The sequence below is a fragment of the Macrobrachium nipponense genome, chromosome 7 (assembly GCF_015104395.2).
Source record: "Macrobrachium nipponense isolate FS-2020 chromosome 7, ASM1510439v2, whole genome shotgun sequence".
Classification (NCBI taxonomy): domain Eukaryota; kingdom Metazoa; phylum Arthropoda; class Malacostraca; order Decapoda; family Palaemonidae; genus Macrobrachium; species Macrobrachium nipponense.
In genome coordinates, this window is record NC_061109.1 from 14,728,622 (window position 1) to 14,756,251 (window position 27,630).

Sequence of the window (27,630 nt, forward strand, 5' to 3'; positions counted from 1 at the left end):
TCAGTATCTTTATGGACGAGGCAATGTAGAAAGTCAGTTAAAAAACAGTAGACATACGAGCAAAGTTATGTGACGAGAAAATGAGTCAGTGGAGTGGGGAATGGTTGATGTTTGCAGATGATACGAAAAGTGCACAAACTAGTACGTTTATAAATTTGAACATTTTGCAAGATAAAATCTCTACTGCAAGGTATCATTATGTGAGTAAATAAAAAACCAAAAAGAAGGATAAAAATATATCAATGCAGCCGGTGGTGGAAGCAAAAAATGACCAATTCACGCAAAAAACTGGGAAGCGATCTTTAAGTGTCTATAGATGGCAATGTAGGGCAGCATGTAGAAAATTATTGCTCAATTCTCCTTTATGGAATGGAAGTGTGGATGTTGAAGGCAAAAAGGTTGAATTAAACTGTCTGAGAGGTTTATGTGGCATAAGATGAAATGAAGGGTGAAAACTGAGGCAAAAAGGTTACCATAATGGTAAGATGGATCAGACTGTGTGGAGATGGTTTCTCAAATAATGGTCAATGATAGTTTGGTGAAAACTGTATTACTAGAAAAGGAAGGGTCTTAATATCAAGGATGTCTAGAGGGGTTTGAAATGCTAATGATGAGTTTCTGTGAAGTGCATGAAGTGGCTAATACTGTGGAAGCTTTTCTATAACAGGGTTTCATCCACTATCCAATAGTAACCATTACATTACTTTTTTCTCCTACTCCATCAAAGGTTTGAGGAAGTAAAATAATAATAATAATAATACCTGAGATGCTCCTGGGACTGAGGTGAATGGAGGTGCAGATGAATATGATGATAAACTAGATCTCCGGTGGCGTCTATCATTCCGACGAGGTGAACTGGTGCAACTGCTATTGGCACCTGATGGCATTTCCTACAAGACCAGGGATTTCAAAGAAACATGCCAGGAAATATATGATATATCTGAAAGCTACACAAGTCACATTAAGATTTTAATGAAACAATGAAATCCCATACATTTTTCTATCTAAGAGCCTTTAGTACATTGCCACAAGGTACTCAAGAGCAGTTGTTGCATTCACAACAATATAATTGATCTTCATGTCTTTTAGTGCCATAATTTCAGAGCACAATCGTGATTAACATGCATAGAAGTAGATTTGTGACACAAGTAATCTGTTATGATACATAGTGCTGGCAGCTTCACAACCAATTTCCTGAGGCTCAGTTAATTAAATGACATGAGTCTTCTGCAGAAAATCAATGCTATGTATACTAAACAACATTGTATGCCTTACTTGTTCAGCTGCTTCCACCGATGTACCTTGTTCTGCATTACAAGGAGAGAGGCTTAGCTTTTCCAACAGAACTCGGGTATGGGTTAATGCTGCATCCCTTTCTTCGTTTGCCAACTTTATTCTGGACATCATGGCTTCATCTCGAACTTTCTGGGCTGCATGGATCTGACTAACCATTTCTAATATGGAATCAATGAAAAATTTAATTAGGAACAAATAAAAGAATATAATCTATTCAATTTTCTGCAGATATAGTAATGAAAAAACATAAGTTAAAATCTATCATAATTATAAAATCAATTTGCAAAATCCAAATAAAAACATGCATACCAATACATAATCGAGAATCTCTGTTACATACCACTTGACCACAAAAATAAATAAATCTGTTGAAACTTCGACAAGAGAGGTTGAAGTATTTTATTCCAAGGCGTAATGTATCTTTGCATATATTTTCCTCATTATCTTTGAATATATTTTCCTCATTTACGTAAGTGGAAATGTATATTGTATGAAAAGAAGATATTATTATGTTTTGTTCTATTTGTATTTAGTTAGGAAAAACATTGTTTAGTTACTCCTTATGCATACATGTAACAGCTATTAATTATCAGCCGTTGGCTGTCTGGTTGATCTGATACGAAGTGTTTCCTATAATGTTCCTTAGATGAGAATAGTGAAAGGGAGACCATGCTTAGGGTGGATCTCAAACCACCTAGGCTAGGATAGTGAACTCATCATTCACGGTAATAAATCCATCATTCATAATTACAGTAAGGTAATATCATTCATGTACTCACTGGTATAAGCAAAGCAATGTCATATCTTGAATACTTATTAAAATGAGTATAGTAATCCGGGTGTCTTAGCATAGAACTTGGGCTACGATTTGGTTATTCACATTTCAATTCATTATAGGTTAAACGATCCCTTGTGATTTGAAATGCTCTACTCATTACTAGGAGAGTAATAAAAAACTGGTGCTGTGACCAGGATCATAAAGACTGATTATTATAGCAGTGATTTATATGTAGTCTGCGTTTGTGAAATTTTGGGGATTATTGTGATATTTGGCAATAAAGACATGACGTAACCAGCTGAGGGTGGCAGCCATATCAGAATTAAGTCACATGTTAGCCTAGCCTGAATGGATCAGTAAAGACCGATTTGGTCAATCATCACCTAGCCTAACATAAGCCTAATCCTTTGCTAGTATTTTGGTGAGAATTTTAACCTTCGTTTCCAATTACTTTTAGTTTTGAAATGGCAACAGCCTATCCAGACGTATTTCACACAAGGTGAAGAGTTGCTGTAGTAGGACACTCCCATGTAAAATATCTAAGTCACTTCATGACAGGTTGTTGTAGCAAGAGTGACATATGTATGGCTAAAGCAGTCCTTATATTACAGTGGGCTCCAGTCTTTGCGTTCTCTAGATTCGCGGACACATGGATTCGCAGCTTTCTCCCTGGAGGTCATCTACCCATTATTCATGGGAGATTAGCCTATTCACCGTATTTTTCTATGAAAAATATTCACAAATTCCTGGTTTTTTATCAATTTCATCATAAAATGCACATTTTGTAATAAAACAATTAAATAAAACCAGGTATAAAAGTTTCCAGTGGGTTTTTCTTGAGTTTTAACTAACATAATAGGCCGTTCTCAGCGTTCTTATGGAGGTTCCAACTATTCGTAGATTCTAACTATTCTTGGAGGGGTTTGGTACACATCCCCTGTGAATACGAGGGACCACTGTATTGCACTTTTGGGAAATCAGGGGCAGTGTGTGATAATTTGCTGGATCCTAGACTGGTGGCCAGACTAAGAATGTATGCCCCAGACATCAATATCCTATATATTGGAGGAAATTATATCAATGTAAACAAGGATGATCCAGACTTGGTAAATAAAGTGAAAAATAAAATTTCAGGGCTAGAAGCAAGATTGGAAGATATTAATAATCCTAAGGTTTTAGTAGTTAGCCTTGAGATTCGTGATGCTCCTAAAAACATTCATAAATCTAGGTATTGTACACAAGAGAATCTATTAAACCAATTGTTGAAAATAAACTGAAAACTACTTTAATTTTCAACCAGTTTGTCGAAAGAGACTTTGCTGGTGAAGGAGTATATTTTTATTATGATAGTTACAAGACACTACTAGCAGATCACTTGTATAAAGCGACATGTGCATATGCTTTTAGTCAGGATTGGTAGATCCCTGATTGTGCTCAAGCCAACCCAAGAAATTGGGCTAAGTTAGGTTAGGCGAAATGATGATTGACACATTTCCACTTCGTAAATTTTTGGTATGTAATTTTAAAGAAACTTAAGTGATTCTAGGACTCAAAATTGAAATAAAACCTTATGTCATACACAGTGTATATATGTGTAGTCAAGGGCATATAGTAGTATATATATCGAGTAGTGATCTACCATTGGTTAGCTTAACCCTTTAACGCCGATTGGACATATTAAACGTCGATATAAATTGTCTATTGGGTGCCGATTGGGCGTATGGTACGTTGATATAAAAAGTTTTTTTTTAAATTCGCGGAAAAATAGTTATAGGCCTACTAGGCGAAAACTTTTGAATCACGCGCCTTGGGGGATGCTGGGAGCTCACGGATCAAGGCATTGATTGTTTACAATCGTTACCCAGGCGTGCAAGCGCGAATTTCTTTCTTCTTGCACTCAAAAGCATCAGCGACACATCTCAGAAATTAATTCGTCACTTTGACATAATTTTTGCACCATTTTATATTAGCCGTTACATGAAGTATTATATATATGAAAATGTGCGCAATTTGTGGTAGAATACAACAAAAAACGACTCACGGTTGTAGCTTTTATCAGTTTTGAAATATTTTTATAAATAACGATAAGTGCTAAAATTTCAACCTTCGGTCAACTTTGACTCTACTGAAATGGTCAAAAAACACAATTGTCAGCTAAAAGTCTTATATTCTAGTAATAGTCAATCATTTACCTTCATTTTGCAACAAAATGGAAGTCTCTAGCACAATATTTCGATTTATGGTGAATTTATGAAAAAAAACTCTTTCCTGACGTACGCACGGTAACTCTTCCAAAAAAATCATAAATTTTTTCGTCTGATTGTCGTAATGTTTGCACCATTTTAAATTAGCCATTACATAAAGTTTTATACATGAAAATGTGCGCAATTTGTGGTAGAATACAACAATAAATAACCCATGGTTGTAGCTTTTATCAGTTTTGAAATATTTTCATATAAATAACGATGTGCCAAAATTTCAGCCTTCAGTCAACTTTGACTCAACCGAAATGGTCAAAAAATGCAATTGTATGCTAACTATTACATTCTAGTAATATTCAAATATTTACCTTTATTTTGCAACAAATTGGAAGTCTCTAACACAATAGTATTTCGATTTATGGTGAATTTATGAAATAAACTTTTTCCTTACGTCCGCGCGGTAACTCTTCCGAAAAAATCATAAATTTTTTCGTCCGATTGTCGTAATGTTTGCACCATTTTAAATTAGCCTTTACATAAAGTTTTATATATGAAAATGTGCAACAAAAAACCACCCATGATTGTAGCTTTTATCAGTTTGAAATATTTACATATAAATAACGATAAATAGAAAAAATTTGTCCTTCGGTCAACTTTCAACTCGACCGAAATGGTCGAAAACTGTAATTGTATGCTACAACACTTACAGTCTAGTAATATTCAATCAATTACCTTCATTTTGCAACAAACAGGAAGTCTCTAGCACAATATTTTGATTTATGGTGAATTTTTTCAAACGGTTTTTTTAATGTCCGCTCGTTACGAATTCATGCATCATTTTGTGATAATATTTTCTCTGTGTTGCCTTGATCATTTTCATGGTGTTATATACCAAAATGATTGCAATTTAATGTAAAATACAATGAAAAAAAATTAACTAGTTAGCTTTAACCGTTTTGCTCACAGCACGATTTGTATACAATTATATATGAAATTTTTTTTTTGCATTGTCATATATCCCAATATTTATATATGATGACATTTTTTTCATTTTTGATGGTTACATACTAAACTTCAGGCAATGACAAAAAAAAAAGGAGCCAAAAATGAACTCTTAATCTTGAAAACTAAGCGTGCTGTGATTTTTTAAAAAAACATTTTTTTCTGCTTTGGCACTTACTTGCGAACGCCGTCGGCATACGGGAGACGATTTTTAAAACACTGCTTCGGCGTTTAAGGGTTAAAGAGGTAGACAAATTTATATCTATTTCTTAGTGCAATAGTATATACCTTTGAATTGGCTGACAGTGTTGGTAAAAATGTTTAAGATGTCTGACATAGAAGAATTGAAGAGATGAGGGGTTTTAAGTCAGTGATAACCAGTTGGTTAAAAAAGATTAAAGCCACTATTGGTATAGGAGATATCAATTGTATTTCTTCATTGAGAAACTCCTTGAAGGAATATTAGCAGGTTCAACTGGTTAGTGAAATACTGGATCTGACAGATACTACAGGACAGCCTGACCAAATTATGATTCAAGCAGAGTAAAGCATAAGGGTAGGCACTGAAATTCATGGACTAAATTCCTCCATTACAAGTCATTGACAACTGTTCAGGCTCCCCGACAACTGTGCGGACTCACAGACAACCGTGCAGACTCGCCAACAACTGTGCAGACTCACCGCCAGACATGTGGACTCCTTAAGACTCACAAAAAACTGCTCAGACTCACTCACCACTGACACCAAAGGACTCGTAGACAACCATGCAGACTCACTGCCTTCTACCCAGACTCACACAGATTTGCAGACAACTGCTAGGACTCGCTGCTGGCTCTTCAGACTCGTTCAGACTCCCAGACACCCATACAAACTCTCACTGTTTGCAGAAACTCACAGACCGACGTGCAAAAACTAAAACTGTCACACTTAGCCCTAAGCTTGAAAACCACAAAAGAATTGGTACTAACATAACATTGGCCTAGTCAAAACAGATTTGGACCATCACTGATACAAAGAGAAAACTAGTGCGAACGCTGACTCTGATAGCTAGCTACAGACTCAGGACTGCTAGTGACCGAAGCAGGTACAAATGCCATGGGTGCTAGCAAGAGCGAAGCCTTGCACTAGCAGGTACAGTGCCTTGCACGCTGGCAGGCACAGCAGCACCTTGCATGCTGGTAGGCGGGGCAGCACCTTGCACACTGGCTAGTGCAGCACCTTGTACACTGGCAGATGCGGTGCACTGCACATCGGCAGCACTCATGACTGTGGGGAAATGATGTCAAACAAAATCTAGACCTGTAATAACTGTCCTACACGACCATGATTTAACTCTGTCCATGGAGAAATGAAAGAATAGGTACGTGACAGAGAGCAAAGTCCTTGAACATCCTGGGATGTTATTCTTCATCTGAAAACACCTAGGACTACCACACCTGTCAGCAGATGGAGCTGATGAGACAGGGCAAGTCTGCATCAATGGAGTGGCCAAAGGAACGAGGGAAAGCTGTCCCTGTCAATTCAATGGATATATAGTCATACTTCTTCATACGAAAGTCCCTACGTACGAAAAATCCAGGTTACGAAGGCAAAGACGAAGATTTTTTTGCTTCTGTGTACGAAAATACTTCAGGTCGCCAAAGGGTGTACTGTAAAGTCCGAGATTCGCCCGGGCCACCAAGAAGAATTTTATTAACATAAATTTGTGTTAGTGATTTCGCTTTCATTGTACTGTAATTTACTTTATCATGTGGTGTGAACTTAATTACTTACGTTATTAGCCATGGGTCCCAAGAATGTTGCTGAAGTTCACGGAAAGAAGAGGATGCTTTCTATGGAGACGAAGATGGAGATAATCAAGAAGTATGAGGCTAGTATGCAGATGAGTGTGATCGCTAAGGAATACCGCCAAAATCCATCGATGATAGGCACCATCCTTAAGCAGAAGGAAGCCATCAAAGCAGCTACACCTTCCAAGGGCGTGACGATTTTTTCCAACAAGAGGAGCCACATGCTTGATGAGATGGAGAGGCTGTTTCTCATATGGACTAAGGACAAGGAAATCGCTGGCGATACGATAACCAAGACAGCAATCTGCCAGAGGGCCAGCACCATTTCCGGTGATCTGAGTGCTCAGGCTGAAGACAACGCAGAAGGGATATTGAAGGCAACCCCAGACTTCAAGGCTTCTCGGGGTTGGTTTGATAAATTTCGTAAACGGACTGGCATCCATTCGGTGATGCAGCATGTGTTTTGTAAAGTTTAGTGTTAATGTTTTCTCCCATTTTTTAATGTGTTTTGTAAAGTTAAGTGTCCATGTTTTCTGCTGTTTGTCCTCCTCTGTTGCAACTTTCAGGCATCGCCTCGCTCGAAAGGTAAGGTTCCACATTTTACTACATATGTGCATACAGTATTTCTTGTACCCTGTACACTTCATTTACAGGTACAGTAACAGTTAGGTTAGTTAGGTACTGAATGGTCCAAATTGTTGTATTTCATTGTCTATTGGTCAATTTAGCTTTATTATAAAATTTACTGTGGTGTTTTTGTTGGGCTTGGAATGAATTAGGCAATTTACATGTAAAACGCAGTTCTGGATACGAAAAAATCAGGTTACAAAGGCCACTTTGTTACGGATTAATTTTGTAACTTGAGGCACTACTGTACATGTAACGAATCAAACAAATACATACAATTTAATTCTAAATCTAACCGAACCCAACTCATTGCATTAAATCTAGCCTACTATCTGAGCTGATACAGTCAATCCCCGGTTATCGGTGGGGGTTCTGTTCCCAATGGGGTGATAACTGAAAATTGGCAATAAATACAACAATGACAGAAGCTCTTCACCACCAATAACTGAGGCTTGCCACCAATAAGCAAGGAATGGCAGCAGTAACTGGGGTGCACTGAAAAATCAGTTATTGTCATTGATAGACAAGTGCCATGAAACCAGATCGCCAGTAATCAGGGACTGCCTGTCTTTGGGTGCAGAAGGATCTGTATCTGGTAAAGAAGAAACTATTGAATGATCTTAAACTTCTTGACCAGGTGTTCATTCTGAAGAAAACCTAGATTCAAGACTATTCTTTTACTCTCTCTTTAAGTCTATTCTCTTCTAATTTGGCAACTCATTCTACTAAACTTTCTCAAAGACCAATCCTTATAATGACCACAAAAGTTGTCAAAATCATAAATTCTCTCTCAATGATCCATGGAAGTTCATGCGTGCGTACTTACATTACTCAATACAAACGTCAATAACCATTCTTGCAATGATCACGAAAGTTGTGTGAATTGTGAAACACCTCTTGATGATCCATTCAAGTTCATGCATATGTACATCAATTACTTAATACCCACATCTATTACCAATCTGGTCTTGTAACTTACTTTACAAAATCTGAGAGATTTCAATAGGGAAGATAGAGAAGAAGAATCCATATTGCCAAATACAGACCAAAACCATACGACCTTTCGTTAACCCAGAAAACAATCGCAAATTTTAGGACATCTGTCTACACAGCTGGCCGTATACACTAAGAGACGAATGATGAACCAAACCACTCGCCGTCTTACCCCTCCCACTTAAGGGTGGGGGAATAACTAATGGAAGTATTTTGCTTATGAAAAAATGTTTCTATTTTAACACTTGTCAAACCTGTGCCAAGTAGCTGAAGATAAAGTTAAAGATGGTGGGTAAGTTTCACCTAAAAAACTGTCAATATTTGAAATGAATCTTACATACTGTTAAAGTTAGCTGATAACCACACTGAATGAGAATGGTGGGTTATTGCGGCCAGAGAAACAATGTTCAGCCAAGCAAACTAAAAGCTTTTTGATGAGGGGTATAAAAAGCTTCTCAACATTCCTGCCTGTTGTGTGAACCTCACTGGCAAGTACTGCTGTTAGATGTTGGAACCACAACTGGGTGTATGGCCCTTGTAGTGAAACTTGTCAAAGGATCCTTACAGGGAAAAAAAGGATTTTATGTATGCGACTTAACAAGTAGTTACACAGCTATAGTTTCTAAAACCGTCGGCAGGTAGAACTTTTGAAATTCGCGATAGCACTAGTTTGTTTTGGTCAGGTGATACCCCTGCCCACTATCGGGGGAGTGAGGAACCAACACTGCACAAAATTCAGTTGTTTCTGCCTGCTAGTACTCAGCGGAATTTTTTGAATTCTTTACCGTCGCTCATTGCTGGAGTTATTTGGTGAAGTACTCATAAATATTGGTAGCTTTTTTTTCAGCGATATTAGCTATTTAGGATATCACATAAATAGTTAATATTTGCACCAAATTAAATACTTGTGAGTTAGTCTACAAATATGTCAGACACTAGCTCATCTGCTATTAGGTATTGCAGTAAAGGCTGCAATACTAGGATCGCTATAGCTTGCAATGATCTACATTCATTTTGCACAGGTTGCAGGGGGCACACTTGAACACCAGAACAAACATGTGGAGAATGTATTAATTGGAATAAGAGAACTTGGAAGATCTTGACTAGCTACATGAGCAAGTTAGAGAGAGATAAAAAGAGAAAAGAGGCTTCTAAAGCGAAAACTAAAAGCTTCGTTAGTCAGAAATTGTCTAATGATAACTTGCCTCCTGAACCTTCCTCATCACCTGTCAATCCTAGTCCTAATCTGTGGCCAATTTAGAGGCAAGAGTAGATAAAAAATTTTCGATCATGCTTCAAGCAATGGAGAAATTAGGAGCCTCCATGAAAAACTGATTCTCCTGGGCAAAGGTCCTTGTCAAACTCCCCAGAACCTGGGAGAGGCATACTAGTAGCCCAAGGGAGGTAAGTTGGGTCTGCCCATGAGCAGTTGCCCCCTCAGGCAATTCTGTTGACAAATCCCAGATGACAACGGAGCGCCATTGGAGTACCACTTTCGTCTAGTGCTTCCAGCTCCGGGGAGTCCTCTCCCAGGCACCAGTGGCGTTTCCATGACGAGTCCTTTCCATTGAAAAGGAGGGCTTGTAAGTTGTCTCCCTCTCCAGTCCCATGTAAACAGACTAGTCTTTTCCAAAAAGAACAGCCTTCGTGTAATTTCTGGGACTCTCCAGAGAGATTCTCTCAGGACACGGCAGGAGGGGAACATCGTAGTGAGAGGATTTCATCTTCTAAGTCTAAGTCGTTGTCTAGAAGGTCTTCCTCTGGCAGACTTTCAGAGGTCAAGAGTATGGGAAGAGTAAGCTTCCAGAGATTTCATCGGCACCTGTTTGTACTTCTAATGCTGAAGGACAAGTACGAGACTCCTGGGATACAGGTTCCGTGTTCAGAGTATGAGTGCCCATCGACACAGAGGATACCTACAGCACTGGAACCGACAGTAATTCAAGACTGTCAAGAGAAGTTGCGGGCAGGCAAGAGCCCACCGACTCCCAAGTGCCCATTGGCGCCACAGTTTGCCCGCACGCCAGAGCAGCCACTGGCGCCAAAAAATTTCTACATCGGCGCTAGAGCAACCTTTGGCTCCAGAGCATCCATTGGCGCCCAGGAATACAATTGCATCCGAGCGTCCATTAGCGCCCGAGCGTCCACTAGCGCCCGAACATCCATTGGCGCCAGAACATCCATTGGCACCAGAACATCCATTGGCGTCCTAGTGTCCATTGGCGCCTGGACGTCCATTAGCGCCCGAGCATCCACAGGTGGACATGCAACCAGGTGCACAGATGGACCAGTATGAAGCTCTCAGACAATCTTTGTCATCAGTTTCAGCTTCAATCTTACCGACAGGACCTCAAGCGATGGCTGCCCCCGATCCTTCCTTTTCAGCCATCCAGAACAAGTTGGACAGCATTTTGGGCCTTATTCAGTCTGCAGTGCCCCCGGGTTCAACCTCTAGAGAACTTATCACCTAGTTCTTCAGCCTAAGAAGAAGATAAAGGAGAAGAGGAGGATAAAGAGTCGTCTCTCACTGCATACAAAGCCTTACTGTTTTACTTTGTTGCAAATTTTTTGGACTCGTTCTCGCCAGTAACTCTCACATCACCAGTGTCTTCCTACGTGAGAGACAACCATGAAGACTCGACAAAATTACCCAAACTAGTGCTGTCCTTTTCGGCTCAAAAGGCATTAAAGGAAATTAACCTTTGGCTTGAGGATAAGAGGGACCAAGGCAAAGTGAACTTCAGTTTCCCTCCTCGCCTTTCAACGAAAAGACATCTGTTACGAAACCAGAGAAGCTCTCTCTTTGGGTGTTTCTGCCTCCGCCCAGGGAGACTTCTCTGGTCTTAATGACTCGGCGAGAAGATAAGCTTTCAACTCAGCCAAGATCATGTTTACAGCGTCAGAATTGGATCACCTAATTAAAAATATCTTAAGGGTATTTGAAGTGATAATTTTCCTGGACTGAACAGTGAGAGCTTTGGGACGTAAACTCAAGAATTATTCCCTGTTGGACGAGGAAGCCTTTGCAGACATTTCAGGAGTTATCTCCAGTTTAGATAAGGGTATTAGAGATGGATCCTCGGAACTAGCCTCTCTCTTCGCATTAGGCATCCTAAAGAAGAGAGAACTTTGGTGTTCTTTTATATCTAAAGGAGTTTCTCGTACTCAAAAGTCTTCCTTACTGTATTCGCCTTTGGATAAGAAGCACCTGTTTCCAGAGGTGCTAGTTGCCTTAGAATTGCAAAAGAAGGCAACATAGTATCTTCTTTTACAATCCGCTAAACGTACTCGAGAAAATATTCCCAGTGTACGCCCCCCCCTTATGCGAGGACAACTCTTTCAGGGCAGGGGATTATATAGATATTTCCCTAGATCAAGGGGTAAAGCACGTTTCGTCCTTAGATCCATTAAAAAATCCACAACCAATCCCTTGACCAAGAAATAATGTATCAGTCCTTCATGCACCGGTAGGAGCAAGACTCCTTCAATTTTGGGAAGAATGGGAAGCAAGAGGGGCGGAATCTTGGATCGTAAAAGTTTTAAGAGAAGGGTATGATATTCCTTTCAAGAAAAAGCCACCGTTATCAGACTCTCTGATAACTTTGAGAGCTTACTCAGAAAGTTCAAAGAAATTCATCGCCCTTTCGGAAGGGGTTTCGTCCATCTTGCAAAAGAAAGCAATAGAGTTAGTAGAAGAGCCACCAACCCTAGGTTTTTACAGTTGTCTTTTCGTATTCCCCAAGTCATGCGGGGGATAGAGACCCATGCTGGACGTAAGTACTGTGAACCAATATGTGCAGAAGACAAAGTTCAAGATGGAGACAAATCAGTTGATCCTTTCATCAATACGTCAGGGGGATTGGATGATCTCCATCGATACACCAAAGCTCACACAGATTTCTGCTATTTGTCTTCAGGAACAAAATACAGTAGTACCTCAGAATATGAAATTAATCCATTCAGAAACGGCCTTCGTAACCTGATTTTTTCGTATCTTGAACTACATTTTACATGTAAATTGCCTAATTCATTCCAAGCCCTACAAAAACACCCCAGTAAATTTTATAATAAAGCTAAATTGACCAATAAACAATGAAATACAACAATTTGGACCATTCAATACCTAACCTAACTGATTACCTGTAAATAAAGTTTATTAGTGTACAGGGTACAAGAAATACTGTACGTACATGTACGTACATATGTAGTAAAATGTGGAACCTTACCTTTCAAGTGAGGCGTTCTCTGAAAGTGGCGACAGAGGAGGAGGACAAATGGCAGAAAACATGAACACTTAACTTTACGAAACACATTAAAAAATGGCAGAAAACATTAACACTAACCTTTACGAAACACATTAACAAATGGCAGAAAACATTAACACTTAATTTTACAAAACACATAATATTAAATTTCTTTTTTTTTTCTTTTTTTGATGTTTACATTTTTTTTACTTTTTTATACTTTACGTTTCTTTACAAAATTTCAATTTCTTCACCAATGAATGGATGCCGGTCCGTTTACAGAATTTATCAAACCACCCCCGAGAAGCCTTGAAGTCTGGGGTTGCCATCGATGTCCCTTCTCCTTCGTCGTCTTCGGCCTGAGCAATCAGATCAGCGAAAATAGCGCTGGCCTTCTGGCAGATTGCCGTCTCAGTTATCGTATCGCCAGCGATTTCTTTGTCCTCAATCCATAGAAGAAGCAGCCTCTCCATCTCATCATGCACGTGGCTTCTCATTGGACAAAATAGTCACGCCCTGGGAAGGTGTAGCTGCTTTGATGGCTTCCTTCTGCTTAAGAATGGTGCCTATCGTCAACGGATTTCGGCGGTATTCCTTAGCGATCACATTCAACCGCATGCCAGCTTCATACTTTTTAATGATCTCCATCTTTGTCCCCATAGAAAGCATCCTCTTCTTTCCATGAACTTCAGCAACTTTCTTGGGATCAATGACTATACGTAATTAAGTTATGTACTAATTAAGTTCTCACACAACACGATAAAGTACAAAGTGAAATCACTAACACGAATTTACGTTGACAAACGAAATCGTATATGTGAACGAACGAATTCCGAGTGGGTACGATAATGATGCTGCTGCAAAGTGGCCAAATAATGCCTTTACGTAAAGCACGATGCGGTAGATGCTGACCAATAGGAGAGCAGGATCTTACGACGGTGACTAGCATCAGGAACCAATGGGAGAGCGGGAGGATGGTGGCGAGTCTACTCAGTTGGCGGCACGCAATTTTTAAAATTGTTCTCGGTGGTCTGGGCGAATCTTGGGACTTTACAGTAACATCCTTTCGTAACCTGAATTATTTTCGTATGCAGAGGCAAAAAAATCTTCGTATTTGTTTTCGTAACTTGAATTTTTCATAAGTTGGGACTTTCGTATGTCAAAGTTCCACTGTATACAAGTTCAGAGCGCTGTGTTTCGGGCTGTCGACCGCCCCACAAGTGTTCACTTGAGTGCTAGCTCCCACTGTGAAATAGTTACATCTAGTCAGATAAGGATATCCCTTTATTTGGATGATTGGCTTCTCTGGTCACAAACAAAGGAGAGGTGCACAGAGGACCATCAGAATACTCTGACTTTAACTCAGGAATTAGGACTATTAATAAACAGGAGAAAGTCGCAGTTACTTCCCTGTCAGGAACTAGTCTATTTGGGGATGAGGACAAACTCAATGAGTTTTCAGGCTTTTCCATCCCCACAGAGATTCAAGTCGTGCCTACAGAAGGTAGAGAAATTTCTAGTCCTTCAGAAATGCTCTGCAAAGGAATAAATGAGTCTTTTGGGCACACTATGCTCAATAGAACGGTACATAACACTAGGGAGACTTCATATGAGGAATCTACAGTTCTTCCTCAGGGCGAACTGGAACAGAAAGAAGTTTCCAGACTCTTTTTATGTTCCGTATCACACAAGAAATTAAGGAGGAATTGCAATGGTGGAAGTTAAGAGACAGGCTTGTAGAAGGGAGATCTCTTCTCCTTCTGAGCCCCAACCTAGTGTTCTTTTCAGACGCATCAGATCATGGTTGGGGAGCGATTCTGGGGAAAAAGGGAAGTATCAGGCATTTGGAATGCACAACAAAAACAGTGGCATATAAATCAGAAGGAATTGACTGCCATCCACTGGAGATTGTTAAAGTTTGCAGACGAAGTTCGCAACAAAGTAGTGGCAATACACTCACAGTACAACAGCACTTTCGTACATATGGAAACAAGGAGGGACACACCCGTTTTCTCTTTGCGAGAAGGCAAGAACCCCGCTGTTATGGGCGAATTGGAATCAGACCACATTAATAACAAGGTTCATTCAGGGGAAATTCAATGTACTCACCGAAAAACTAAGCAGCAGGAAGCAGGTCCTTCACACAGAATGGATGATGAACCCAGTGGTATGCCTCACATTGTGGAAACTCTGGGGGAAACCGACGACAGACCTGTTTGCCACAGCAAGAAACCATTGTCTCCCCCTTTACTGTTCACCAGCCCAAGACCCGAAAGCATGGGCGACGGATGCAATGCTTATGGACTGGTCGAACAAGGACTTGTACGCTTTTCCACCATTCAAGATGGTGACAGAAGTCGTCAACAAATTCAGAACACACCACAACGTTTCAATGACTCTCACTGCTCCATTCTGGCCAGCACATGAATGGTTCTCATATCTTTTAGACCTACTGGTGATTGGCCAAGGTTACTTCCTTAGAAAACAGATCTACTCAGATAGCCCCACTTCAGAAGGTTCCATCAAGGACTGTCCACTCTGTCCCTAACCGCTTACAGACTGTCCAACAACTCTTACGAGCAAAGGGGTTTTCAAAACAAGCGGCAAGAGTTATCACTCAGTGCAGAGGGGAATCTTCAAGTAAAGTCTACCTGGCAAAGTGGACTGTGTTTAGAGTCTGGTGTAAAGAACATAATATTTCGTCTTTTAAGACAACTATAACGGAAATAGCAGAATTTCTATTATATCTGGGAACAGAAAGGAATCTGTCTACTGCGACTATCAATGGTTATAAGGCAATGTTGGGATCAGTTTTAAATCACAGAGGTATCGACGAATAGAGATCTTCCAGATCTCATTGAAGATATTATCTTGGAACCTAGATGTAGTACTTAAATGACTGTCAGAACCTCCGTGAGCCATTGCAAAGAGCAACGTTGAGAGATTTGATGAGGAAGACCCTGTTTAGAGCTAAAAGGGTTAGTGAAATAAATGTCATGGACAAGAGAATAGGATTTGCACAGGGTACTGTGGCATGTGCATTAACCTTGGGGTTTTTAGAGAAAAATGAGATTCCATCCAAACCGTGGCCTAGTTCTTTCAGTATTAAAAACCTCACGAACTTAGTAGGACTGGAGGAAGAAGAGAGGTTACTCTGCCTGGTCAGAGCTCTGAAATGCTATTTACAAAGGACAGAGAAAATTAGGGGCCCGTCTGATCATTTACAGTGTTCGGTAAAGAATCCTTCTCGCCCGATGTCTAAGAATGCCCTGGCATTTTTCTTACGTAGTGTCATTGTAGATGCTCATTCACAAGTGAAAGAACCTGATATTAATAAACTTAAAGTGAAAGCTCACGAGGTGAGAGCAGTGGCAAGAACCCTCTCGTTTAAACACAACCTCTCTTTGGACTTGATTTCACAAGCAACGAATCGGAAATCTAAATCAGTGTTTGCCTCGCATTACCCGAGGGAAATTGAGTCTATGAAAATCGCAGTACCCTAGGTCCGTATTTAGCAGTTGGCACAGCATTGGGTAAGGGTGTGTAGGATGTCATCCCTTCCTAGCCTATCTCTTCGCCTTGAATAAGGTTGTTGAGTTTTTAGGGGAGCCTGGAGGTACTATTGGTTACTAGGAGTACCCTTCAGTCAAGTGTATACAGTGGTCTCCCCGTATTCGCGGGGGATGCGTAACAGACCCCTACCCCGTGAATAGTTAGAACCCGTGAATGTTTGGAACCCCCTATAAAAATGCTAAAAACAGCCTATTTTGTTAGTTAAAACTCAAGAAAAACACACACAAAATTTTTATACTTGGTTTTTTTAATAGTTTTATCACAAAACGTACATTTTATGATGAAATTGATTAAAAAAACCAGGATTTTGTGGATATTTCTCATAGAAAAATTCCATGCAAATTTTCCGTGAATAATGCAGGGAAACGTTCCTAAGAGAAATCCATGAATGTGTGAGTCCGCGAATCCGGAGAACACGAATACGGGGGGTCCACTGTAGTCAGGTATGAATATTATGGTTACTGTGAAGGCGATATGTTTTTACTCTAGTAACATAATATTATATGGTACTGCACCCTGGGTAGGGTCCCCCTTTTTAGAGGAAGAGTCCTGGCTACACCGCCACGTCCCTATGAGTTAAGACAAGTGACTTCCAGAGGCAGTAATCATCTGTTTAGCTCTCTTAACAGGTAAGGAACCAACAAGCATTTGCATTGATGCTAGAACTAAGTACATATTTTATATTTATTAATTTTCAAAAGATATGTGCATATCCATGGATCCCACCTCCTACAATGTGGGATTCAGCTATGTAACTAGTACTTGGTGAGTTGCATACATAAAAATGATATATTTATAATAAAATAACATTTTATGTATACTTACATCAAGTAGTTACATGATCAAAGCATGCCCTCCTCCCCCCCACATGGATAGTAGGGCATAAACAACTGATTTTCATGCGGTGTTGGTTCCTCACTCCCCCGATAGTGGGCGGGGGGTATCACCTGACCAAAACAAAGTAGCACTACCGCAATTTCAAAAATTCTAGCCGCTGACGGTTTTAGAAACTATAGCTATGTAACTACTTGCTAAGTATACATAAAATCTTATTTTATTATAAAAAGGGCATTTCTACCTCGTAGAGTACTAGTGACTCCTGTACCCAAGTTGAAAGCCCATAACAGACAGTCCAAAACTTGAAATGTGCAAGTTGGATAGAGGAAGGATAAAAAAATTTATATCACAGTCCTAACCCAGCTCTAAGCAACTTTAAAAACTGGAAATAGATGCAGTAGCATCCGAGAACCAGCATTAAAAGATACACTTCCAAGGTCACCTTTTGTTGTTTAGATTAGGCCAGAAACATGGCAGCACATTGCCTAGGTTGGTTGATTCCAAAGAGCTTACTCTACAAACACAGTTGTAAGTACAATACACTGTTCGTGTTAGGTGCAGAGCTATTTCACGCTACATAGTTTCCTAGGTTTCTCTTTTGACTGCTCATCCATTTCCCAAAGACCCTACTTCCATGATGACACATCTTACCATAATCAGTGTAACTTCTTACTTGTTTTAACATGAGCTGAGGTAGAATTAAACTAAAGAGAGCTGGTCAATGCAAGTGAACATGAAACAAAGCAAGCTAGATGGAGGAACTGAGGCAGAAGAAAACAGGAATCTACGAACAATCACAGTGAGGCAAAAAATGCCAGAGGTGACATACCAAGGTACGTCAGCAATGACGTCACAGAATGCCGGTAGTAAGTACCCGGTGGCTGGGAGAGAGATGGCAAATGGGTAAGGTAGAGGGCTCTTGCATTATGTCACCATGTAACAATGACCACAGCCGGGGCCAACTGCACAACACTTAGGAGGCGATTGCCAAGAAGTGAGATCCGTTCTATCACCAGGCTAACTCAATTTCTCAATTACACATTATTTTTCTCCTGAAACACATTGGGAGCAAAGAAGGTGGGGCAGAAGGAGTGACAGAGGAAGTAACCTAGGCACCCAGGTAGGTCAACAGAGGAGGGGAGGAGGAGAAGCAACACCGGAAGACAAAAGGAAAAGACTGAGTAGGCATATGGTGTGCCCTAACAAATTGTCTACATAATCTTTCGGCCTCTAGCATCTTCAAATACTTCACAAAACTTTCATCCTCTCACCAGATCACTCCTTATTATCTTCACATCAAGATAACCTCACTCGTGCCTCAACAGCTAGGCTAACACATACGTGGAAATCATGCACAACCGAAACATATGATTTCCACAATCTCTTTCCTATACAGCCTAATTCTTTCATCTCTGATTATTGCAGATGTCAAATGCAAAAAGTAAAAAATAAACACAACACTGTACAGGAAAAAATCAGCCAGATATCATCTAAATTATTACTAACGCCAATTCACACTGTCTGCATAAGGACACGGCATGAAGAATTCTGACAAGAATGTAAATATTCCAACACCACCAGGTGGTAAACTGGCAACTACAGGCAGTCCTGGCAGGTTAGCCAAGCATTATTTTGTTTTATTTTTAATGCCAATTGCACCTAACAGCAGAAAGGTATGAGTTAACTTTAACAGTAGGTAAGATTTATTCCAAATAGAGGCAGTCCCTGGTTATCACCGAACTCAGTTATTGGCGATCTGGTTTTATGGCACTTGTCTAGCGCTGAAACTCTGCGATTTTTGGCACCATAATGTGCCAATTTCGGGTTGTTGGTGCCAGTAATAGAGTTATGGCACCGATACATATCTAACAGAAAAGCCATTAACCCATTCTTGGCGTCATAAGTGCCACAAATTGCCAATTTTTGGTTATCGGCGATTTTCTCTTATCATCTGGCCATCAAAACAGAACCCCTGCCAATAACCAGGGACTGCCTGTAACAGCAAATTTAGGAATCTGCTATCATCAATCAAAATACTGATCATTAATATGATAGGATGGCAATGGAGAGGTAATGCTTCTGACCAAACTATCTTGAGACACATTGTAAACTAAATGCATCATCTTGATAGATCTCAATAGCTCTAATGAGTTTAAATCAATGTCTTTAACTATCAACATGTTTTGGCGATGCTGAAAATGACCTTATGGCAAGGTACAATTGCAGCATAACCTGCACAGAAATACTGAACAATACCATTCACAAAAAGTACCATATTTCTCAGCATATAAGATAAACTAGAGTATAAGGTCACCTATACATAATTTGGTAAGCTATATTTAAGAATGATTAAAACACCATGTTTTCCCTGTTGGCAACTGTTAGTTGGTTCACTACCTGCACAGTTTGGGTTATGTGCTCATAGCCCTACACTTCATGGTAAGTGCACAAAGTGTTACCAGCTAATATAACACTTTCTTTATATAAATTACAGCTATAGTTTCACCATAAAGCTATTCATTAACTAAGCAAATTTTCCTATGATTTTATTCTCAGAATAACTGTAACTGACCTAGGCATTTCAAGCACTTTTGCAAGGGTCTATGGAAATTACTGTTTAACCATGAAAACTCACAAATCAGTGAAGCTGACAACAATGCCATGTTTCATCTGTGTATGGTGTTAATGTCAAAACAACATTAGCCATCTCATATCTACAGCATCAAGACAAAAGTCTAGCAGCTTTTAAGTTAAAATAAGTTTTAATAATCAACTGAGAGTTGTCAAACAAAAAAAGTAAGGCCATCAAATGTTGCACAGTATTTCTGAGTGGTGGCAAAAAGTTTTTTATATTTTGGCATTATATATATTTGGGTTTATGAATATCTACTAATTTATGACAACATACATATATACCATTCTGGGAATTATCTGAGAATTATTGTGTCAAACAGTGGTCTTTAGGTGTTAGTCTAGCACTGATAACCAACACCAAAACCCCTAGACTTACCCAGATTTTTTTTATGTTTACCTTATATCATGGGAAACACAATAAATATTTCTCCATAAAAACTTTTTCTCAGTGAAAAACTATTTATTTAAAATTGCTTAAAACCCTAGGAAATATTTCATTACTATAGTACTTAACCATTAAACAATAAAAATATTTGTAAAAACAAGTAACAATACAAGGAACTCTACCTGTGATGGCACCTGGTTGCAGTCCACTCTCTATATATGAATCAAGAGATGCTTTAAGGACTTGAATCTCCATCTTAGCCTGGTGTAACTCGGCCATCAATTTACGATTACTGCACTTTGTGGTGTTTAGTTCTGCTACTAGTGTTTGAATAAATCTCCACTGCACTTCCAAGGCATGCATTTCTTCAGAATCACCTTCACTTTGCCCACTTTCTTTTATGTTGTCCATGAGACCATTTTCTTTACCAAGAATGGCAGTTCTGTAATTTCGTGTCCCTCTTTTTTTATTATTAGTATATGGGAGACTATTGCATTCACTCTGAGACTCTATTATGCAAGGCTCGCTCATATGTCGGCTTATATCCGTAGTCCTTCTTACTGGTTCTATGTTTTCATGAGGAAGTGGTAAACTACTATAGTCAATTGCCCCAGGAAGCTTAGACTCAGACTGATCAAGAAATGCAGAACTTTCCAAATGACTGACACCAGTCTGGCATGTGATATACTGGCTAGCTTGTGATATGTTATCTTGATTTGAATGATTGGGAGTATTAGGTGCCAATAAGCAAGGAATGCCATGGTAGGGTGAAATTGTTCCCAAGGGAAAATTCCCACTGAGGCAAGATGGATGGGAATTACTATTAACTCTTGGAGTGGCAGGCAGGCTATGTGAGTGCTGATGTGGCTTTTTGAAGTGTTTACAATGATGTGCACCATTGTTCAAACGTGATACACTTCCACGGTATGAAGATGGGCCGCAATCATCTTCAGTTTCACTAGAAAAAAGAAAAATCTTTCAAAAACACAAGACCAATTTCTGATAACTTAAAACAACAAATACAAAAGTAACAGCATTCATGGCCATATGACTGAGGTGTGCATCTGCATGAGTAAAATTCAAGGGATATATCATACAATAATCTTAGTATTTTACAAGAAAATCAGGGGTGTGTTCCAAGTGACTCACAAACCCTCAAAATCACCTTATATACTAACAATTTTTTCTAGCCAAAAATATGACTGAATTCCATTTTTTCCAATATACACCTAAAAACATATGATTAAAATGAAGAAAAATAAATATAAACACTTAAAAATTCAATGTACCTACAACTGGTGTCAAATCCCCTTCAAGTTGGTGTCAAATCCCCTTCAAGGGTCTTACGAGTTCAATAAAAATAATCTTTAGTTATTTATCTAAAAATTATATTTTTATGATAAAATGACATTTTTCATGATAAAATAAAGCTTTAATTATACTTACCCATTAATTATATAGCTAAGAGTTTCACTCGCCAGCAGTTAAAATCCTGAAATTCGCAGGTTGCGCTAATTTTGTTTGTTTTGGTTAGGTAACAACACCCCGCCCACCTTCGGGGTTAGAGAGAGGAACAACATGGCAAAGAGGTCAGTTTGTTTACGCTTATCAACACAAATCCATGCTAAGGGACAGAGGGTGGGCTCTGATTATAAAATTACTGGGTAAGCATAATTAAAATTTTATCATGAAAATGTCATTTTTAATTATACAACTTCCTAATAATTATATAGCTGATTCCCACATTGCAGGAAGGTGGGAAGCATGGATAATTCTATCTCTGATTCATAAAAACACATAAACCGAGAATAGAAAAAACTTTGCCAACATTAATTAAAATGTTTGTTGATTCCTTACCTGATAAAAGTTGTAGCAAGAAAATACTGCCTCTGGTTGCCTCTCATCTTATCATGTAACGGCGTAGCGGTAAAGCCATGTAGCGCTATTACATAGTGGGACCTTTGTAGCAAAGGACAATTCCGATGGATAACAAAGGATCAACATTAATTGCCCCTGTCCAGGACTCAGTACCAACATATAACCAGAAAAAATTATTACCTACAACCAAAATAATAAAATATCCACCACCACCCTAACAAAGGACTGAAGGGCACTCCAGGTACTTCATACCTTCGGGCTTCCCATAAAACCTCACACCTTGTGTCAAGGAGAAAAATATTTTGGGAAGGGTTGCTTCCTACACTTCCTTTCCCAACACCACACCAGCCAAAAGAAACAGACCCAGGGTGCTTCAGTCTTCATATACCGTTTCAATGTCATGGAGATAATGCAATGCAAACACGGATTTGCATTTCCAAAACGTAAAACTGAAAATAGAGCTATGACATAAATTTCTCTTAAAAGCCAGAGAAGTGGTTATTGCCCTAATCTCATGAGCTAGGAGGATGTGCAGGAGCATTGTCCATTACCAGGAGGCACTTGAGGGGCAATTGATTCTCTTGCAACTATTTTTTTCACACTCGGGCCAAACACTTCATTTATCCACTCAAGAAAATTTGCCTCATGACCCATGCCTTTACATTGGCCTTCCACATCACAGGCAATTTATTCTTTATCACATTGTTTTTCTTGAACACTCGGGGAGTTTCAGTGATATACAAGTAGGGGCTTCACAATTGGGAGGACTCTTTCAGCCTCTAGATACTCTTTGAATTCGCCAACGAATTCTTCAGCGGCATGTTTATCTTAGATCACAGACTCCCCATGCCGTACGACACTATGGATGCCCGTACACTTTCTGAATGTTTCAAACCACCTTCTGCTGGCCTTGAAATTACCAAGAGCAGCTCTAGTTGTTGGCATTCTCTTACTTGAACCAGCAAGCATCATCCTAGCTTTCTTACAAATTATTTTCATTTATCCACATCAACAGAAGCTTTTCAATGTCTTCCACTAGTTGCAATCTCTGCTTTGTTAATGAAGCAACCCCTTTCGCAACATAAGATGCCTTGGTTTCATGTTTCTTTACTAAGATAAGAGCTGATCGTCGACACTGACTTGCTGTACATCCATGAGATCTGCTACATGTGCACCACTTTCATGCTTTGCTACAAGTTCTTTCTTGAATTAAATCATGTTCCTGGTCTTTTTTACTGAAGGACTGGCACTTGCAACTTTCTTTGGCCCCATGATGGCAACTTTGCAATAAGTTTTTCAGCAAAATTGGCACAAAACACAATAAACACTTGGGTGATGTGGACTACAAGTGCAGTGATGCTTGTTCAGCAAGAAACAAAGCCAGAATGTGACACGAGAGATAGGATGCTTTGTTTGGGTGCTTGATATGGGGTCCAGTCACATGCTGGGCCTCAGATGGAGCATTTCAAAGTGTATGAAAACTGAGAAAATGTACGATAACCGAGACAAAATTTTGTAGAAAAAAGTCTACAAAAACTGAAACGTACGAAAAGAGAAGCGTACGAAAACCGAAGGTTGACTGTATCTCCATTGCAGCCAACTCCCCCTCACCATTTTCAAAATGAGAGTAGACAGAATTACCTCTTATGAGATGAAGTTCAAAGATAGGGTGCTTGGTTATGTAGCTTACCTGCATCTGGGCCCAGTCCACCAAATGCTTGGCCTGGCTTATGCAAGAGCGAGAACCAGCCACTCATCCATTTAACCTGCAGCCTTATGGCCCCAAGTACCTTAGGCAAGATATTTTTTTGAATGAGAAGAGGTTGCATGATCACACAAACTGCTGAGCAGCCACCAAACATCCTACGGAAAAGGTTTCCACATACTTGTGGGTAACCTCCCTCAGGAAGAACGAGGAAAAGATGGTCTAGCAACTGCCTTCATTACCTGTAAAATTAAAAAGTATCTCCAAAATGACAGATACATTCCACTGCCCAACTTTGTGAGCTCTTACCAGAACGGAATAGCCACCTTCTCCAGATGAGTTGTCCATCAGTTTGATTATGCTAAAAAGCCAAAATGAAAGAATGACCTTGAAACCTCATTCTTGTGCTTGCAAATACTAACAAAGAGGCTCTAACACTCAGGCCATTAAATGTAGCACCACACAGTTTGTGCCAGACATAAAACCACCTCTTTCCAATTACTACCAAATAAATCCCAGGAGGGAAGAGGTACTAACAGGTTCCAAGTTTTCAACACATACTTAGGAATGAACAAGTGCAATTCTCAGAGTCTGACAAAGTAGCAATGACTTCACTGACATGTTAAAATGCCAGAAAAAGGGAGCAGATACTGACGGGTTCCAAGTTTTCACCACAAACTTAGGGATGAACAAGAGTGGTTCTCAATCCTCAGAGTGTCCTACAAGATAGGAATGGCCATAGAAAACCCCAACACACTTCACTGAAATTAACACTAGCAAAAAGACCTCTGAATGTGAGCACTGTCTGAGGCCTCCTCCAAGGGCTCATATGGCACATGATCAGGACTGTGGAATGTGAGTCTGGAGACCAAAGCTCTTCTCCCAGGGTTAGGGGAGAAGGACAGTGAAGCTAGTCCTACAGACACCTGGGACTGTACAACAGGTGCAGTTGAAGGGACAACTACCCAAGAACAAACCATCGCCTCCCTTGTATTTTTGGTGTGTCTTTTCCCAAGGTTGGGGGAGCAGGACAGTGACCTCAGTCTAGGAGAACCAACGGGATGAGTAGCCACCTACTTCACTTCACTGCACAGAAGCAAGTGAGCCAGGCACAGAGGTAGGTGGATGGAAAGTAGGAGGACAAGGATTTAAGAGATAGTTGGGAAAATGAGTAGAATGAATAGCAGGGTAACTTCAGACCTGGGTTAGGTGTTGCTTTTATGCTACATTGTTTCTAGGCTATGTGACTGTCTCCCAGCTCTAGAAACTGCTTTACTCTTCCTATCCCTTTCTAACTTGTCTAGGTGAGATCTAAGAACTTCCACTTCTTCTCATCTCAATCACGGCATTCAGCACAAGTTTTCTCCCTACTACACTCCTGTCCTCTGCACTTACTGCAGATTGTATGTGAATTACAGCAAGATTTAGTCAGTCTCGTCCTTTAACTTTCGCTACAATAGTGAAGGCTAGAGGAATTAGAATCAGACATAATATGAAAATCCTGAACCTAAACATTAATAGGCTAACAAAATTTGATGGCTACTTAAAATTAACAGATAACACTTCACCGAATCCAGTAATACAACCAGAAGTAAATTAACAAAAGCTGCCGCAGACACAGAATGAGGTTGTCTGCTAAGTCGTAAGTTACTTATATGAAACTAAGATTTATACTAATATGTATCTATGTTACCATGAGGATGGAAAGAAATGAAAATCTTTAAGACTGTGATTATTTGGTCATGTGATGAAAAGGGATAAAGAATAGTTGGTCAACTAAGAGTACATGTGGAAGTGGCGGGATGAGGACCTAAAGAAAGATCCAGGATATCACAGAGATGAGAAAGAGGATAGATAAAGACCTAGACTTAATGGCAGTTCAAGTAGAAAGAGCACCAGACAAACATGATAAAATTCTCCATGATCACAATGAAGATAATGAAGACAAAATGAAGAATTTTGTGGATAAATCTCAAACAGAATAACAGCTCTGACTGGACATAACAGCCTTTCTTCTTCATCCGGCCCGAGGATGTCCGTTAGGCTCCTTATGGTAAAGAGTGAGGCCAAGGTCTGGAAATATCCTCATTTTTCACAAGGGAATCCCAGGGAAAGGCAACAAGTAGCAACCCCCTGGGAGAAACCTATCTCCTGTCAATTGCTTGCAGCTTGCTTACCCGTTTTGCAGTCGCTAATGCTACCAAAAAGTGTTTTTCTAGAAAGGTCTTTAAGAGGAGCTGAACAAAGGGGCTCAAAGGTGGGACCCGAAGCCACTTCAATGCCACGTCAAAATTCTATACCAGGGTTCTTTGGCTTGGATGTCTCAAAGGATTTCATGAGGACACTTAGTATGTCTTGGCCTGAGTGAAGATTAAGGGTTGTGTGCCTAAAATCTAAGCTCAATATCGATCTATAACCCTTAATGGTCAAAGGAGACAGAATAAAAAATCTGCGACCTGCACTAAAAAGGTCTTCGAAGAAGAGATGTTATTTCTTCTATGCCAGTCCCCAAATACAGCCCACTTTGACTGGTAGAGCCTATTAGAAGAAGCTCGTTGACATTCAGCAATGGGTTCTGCAGCCTGCTTCGGGAAGCCTTTCGCTCTGACAAGCTTCCTGATATTCTGAAGCCTGTCAGAGCCAGAGCGGACAACCCTTTGTGGAATCTGGTGAAGTGTGGCTGTTTGAGTAGTGACTGCTTTTGTGGCAGGAGTCTTGGAAGGTCCACAGGCAGTCAAAGCAAATCAGGGAACCACTCCTTCCTTGGTCAGACCGAGCCACTAGCGTCACGGACACATTCTCGTGAGCTGAAAACTTGTTGATCACCTCCCTGATCATTGAAAAAGGGGGGAACGGATACATGTCTAGTCCTGACCAATCTAACAACATCAAATCCGTCAACCTTGTGAGGGGGTCCGGAACTGGAGGGCAAAAGATTGGTAGGCATTGATGTTACACTGTCGCAAACAGATCCACTGATGATTTTCCCCAAAGTCTCCATGGGTCATTGTAGACGAGAATTTAACGTCCACTGCATCCTAAAGACCTGATTTCTTTGGCTTAGTTAGTCCGCAAGGACATTCAACCTTCCCTGAACAAAACAAGTGAGGAGGGTTACTTGGCTTTGTTCTGTCCTGAGAAGCAGGTCCTTCGCTGTCTGATAAGGTGTGAAGGAATGGATTCCTCCTTTTTTCCAGATATAGGACAGCACTTGTATTCTCCATATACACCATCACTTTTCTCCCCAATACCAAATGCAAGAACTGTAGGAGACCGAGAAAAATTGCTAGTAATTCCTTTACACTTATATGAAGAGCTTTTTGATCTGTCAACCATACTCTTGACCCTTTCTGACTTCCTAGAAAGACGGCCCAGCCCAGATCCGAAGCGTCTGAATAAAATCTAAGGTGGGGGTTCAGAGGTCGAAGTTCCTGAAGTTTTTCCACAGATAACCACCACTTCATGTTGTTTTGATCTCCAAAGAGATGGGGAAAATGAAGGAGTCTGATTGCGTTTTCCTGCACCATAACGCTCAGATAAAACTGAAGAGGACGCATATGAAGTCTTCAGAGACTTACGAAAGTCTCCACTAGGCCAGAGTCCCCATCACGCTTAACCATTCTAGCGCTGAACACTTCTACAGGGAAAGGAACTTCTGGACTGTCTGCAGGCACGAGTCTATTCTCT

The 27,630-nt window shown here is 40.0% G+C and overlaps 1 protein-coding gene across 3 annotated transcripts in view; it reads right to left on the reverse strand.

Moving 5' to 3' along the window:
• LOC135217296 (uncharacterized) overlaps positions 1-27,630 on the reverse strand; it is a 317,399-nt gene that overhangs the window by 55,862 nt on the left and 233,907 nt on the right. For 2 of the 3 annotated variants that reach the window (XM_064253049.1, XM_064253050.1), the window contains exons 5-7: positions 20,543-21,318; positions 1,276-1,454; positions 762-890 (exon numbers count right to left, since the gene is read on the reverse strand). In XM_064253049.1, coding sequence (XP_064109119.1) covers positions 762-890; positions 1,276-1,454; positions 20,543-21,318 — 1,084 coding nt within the window. The remainder of the gene's footprint in view (positions 1-761; positions 891-1,275; positions 1,455-20,542; positions 21,319-27,630) is intronic. The other variant, XM_064253051.1, reaches the window with a different exon arrangement.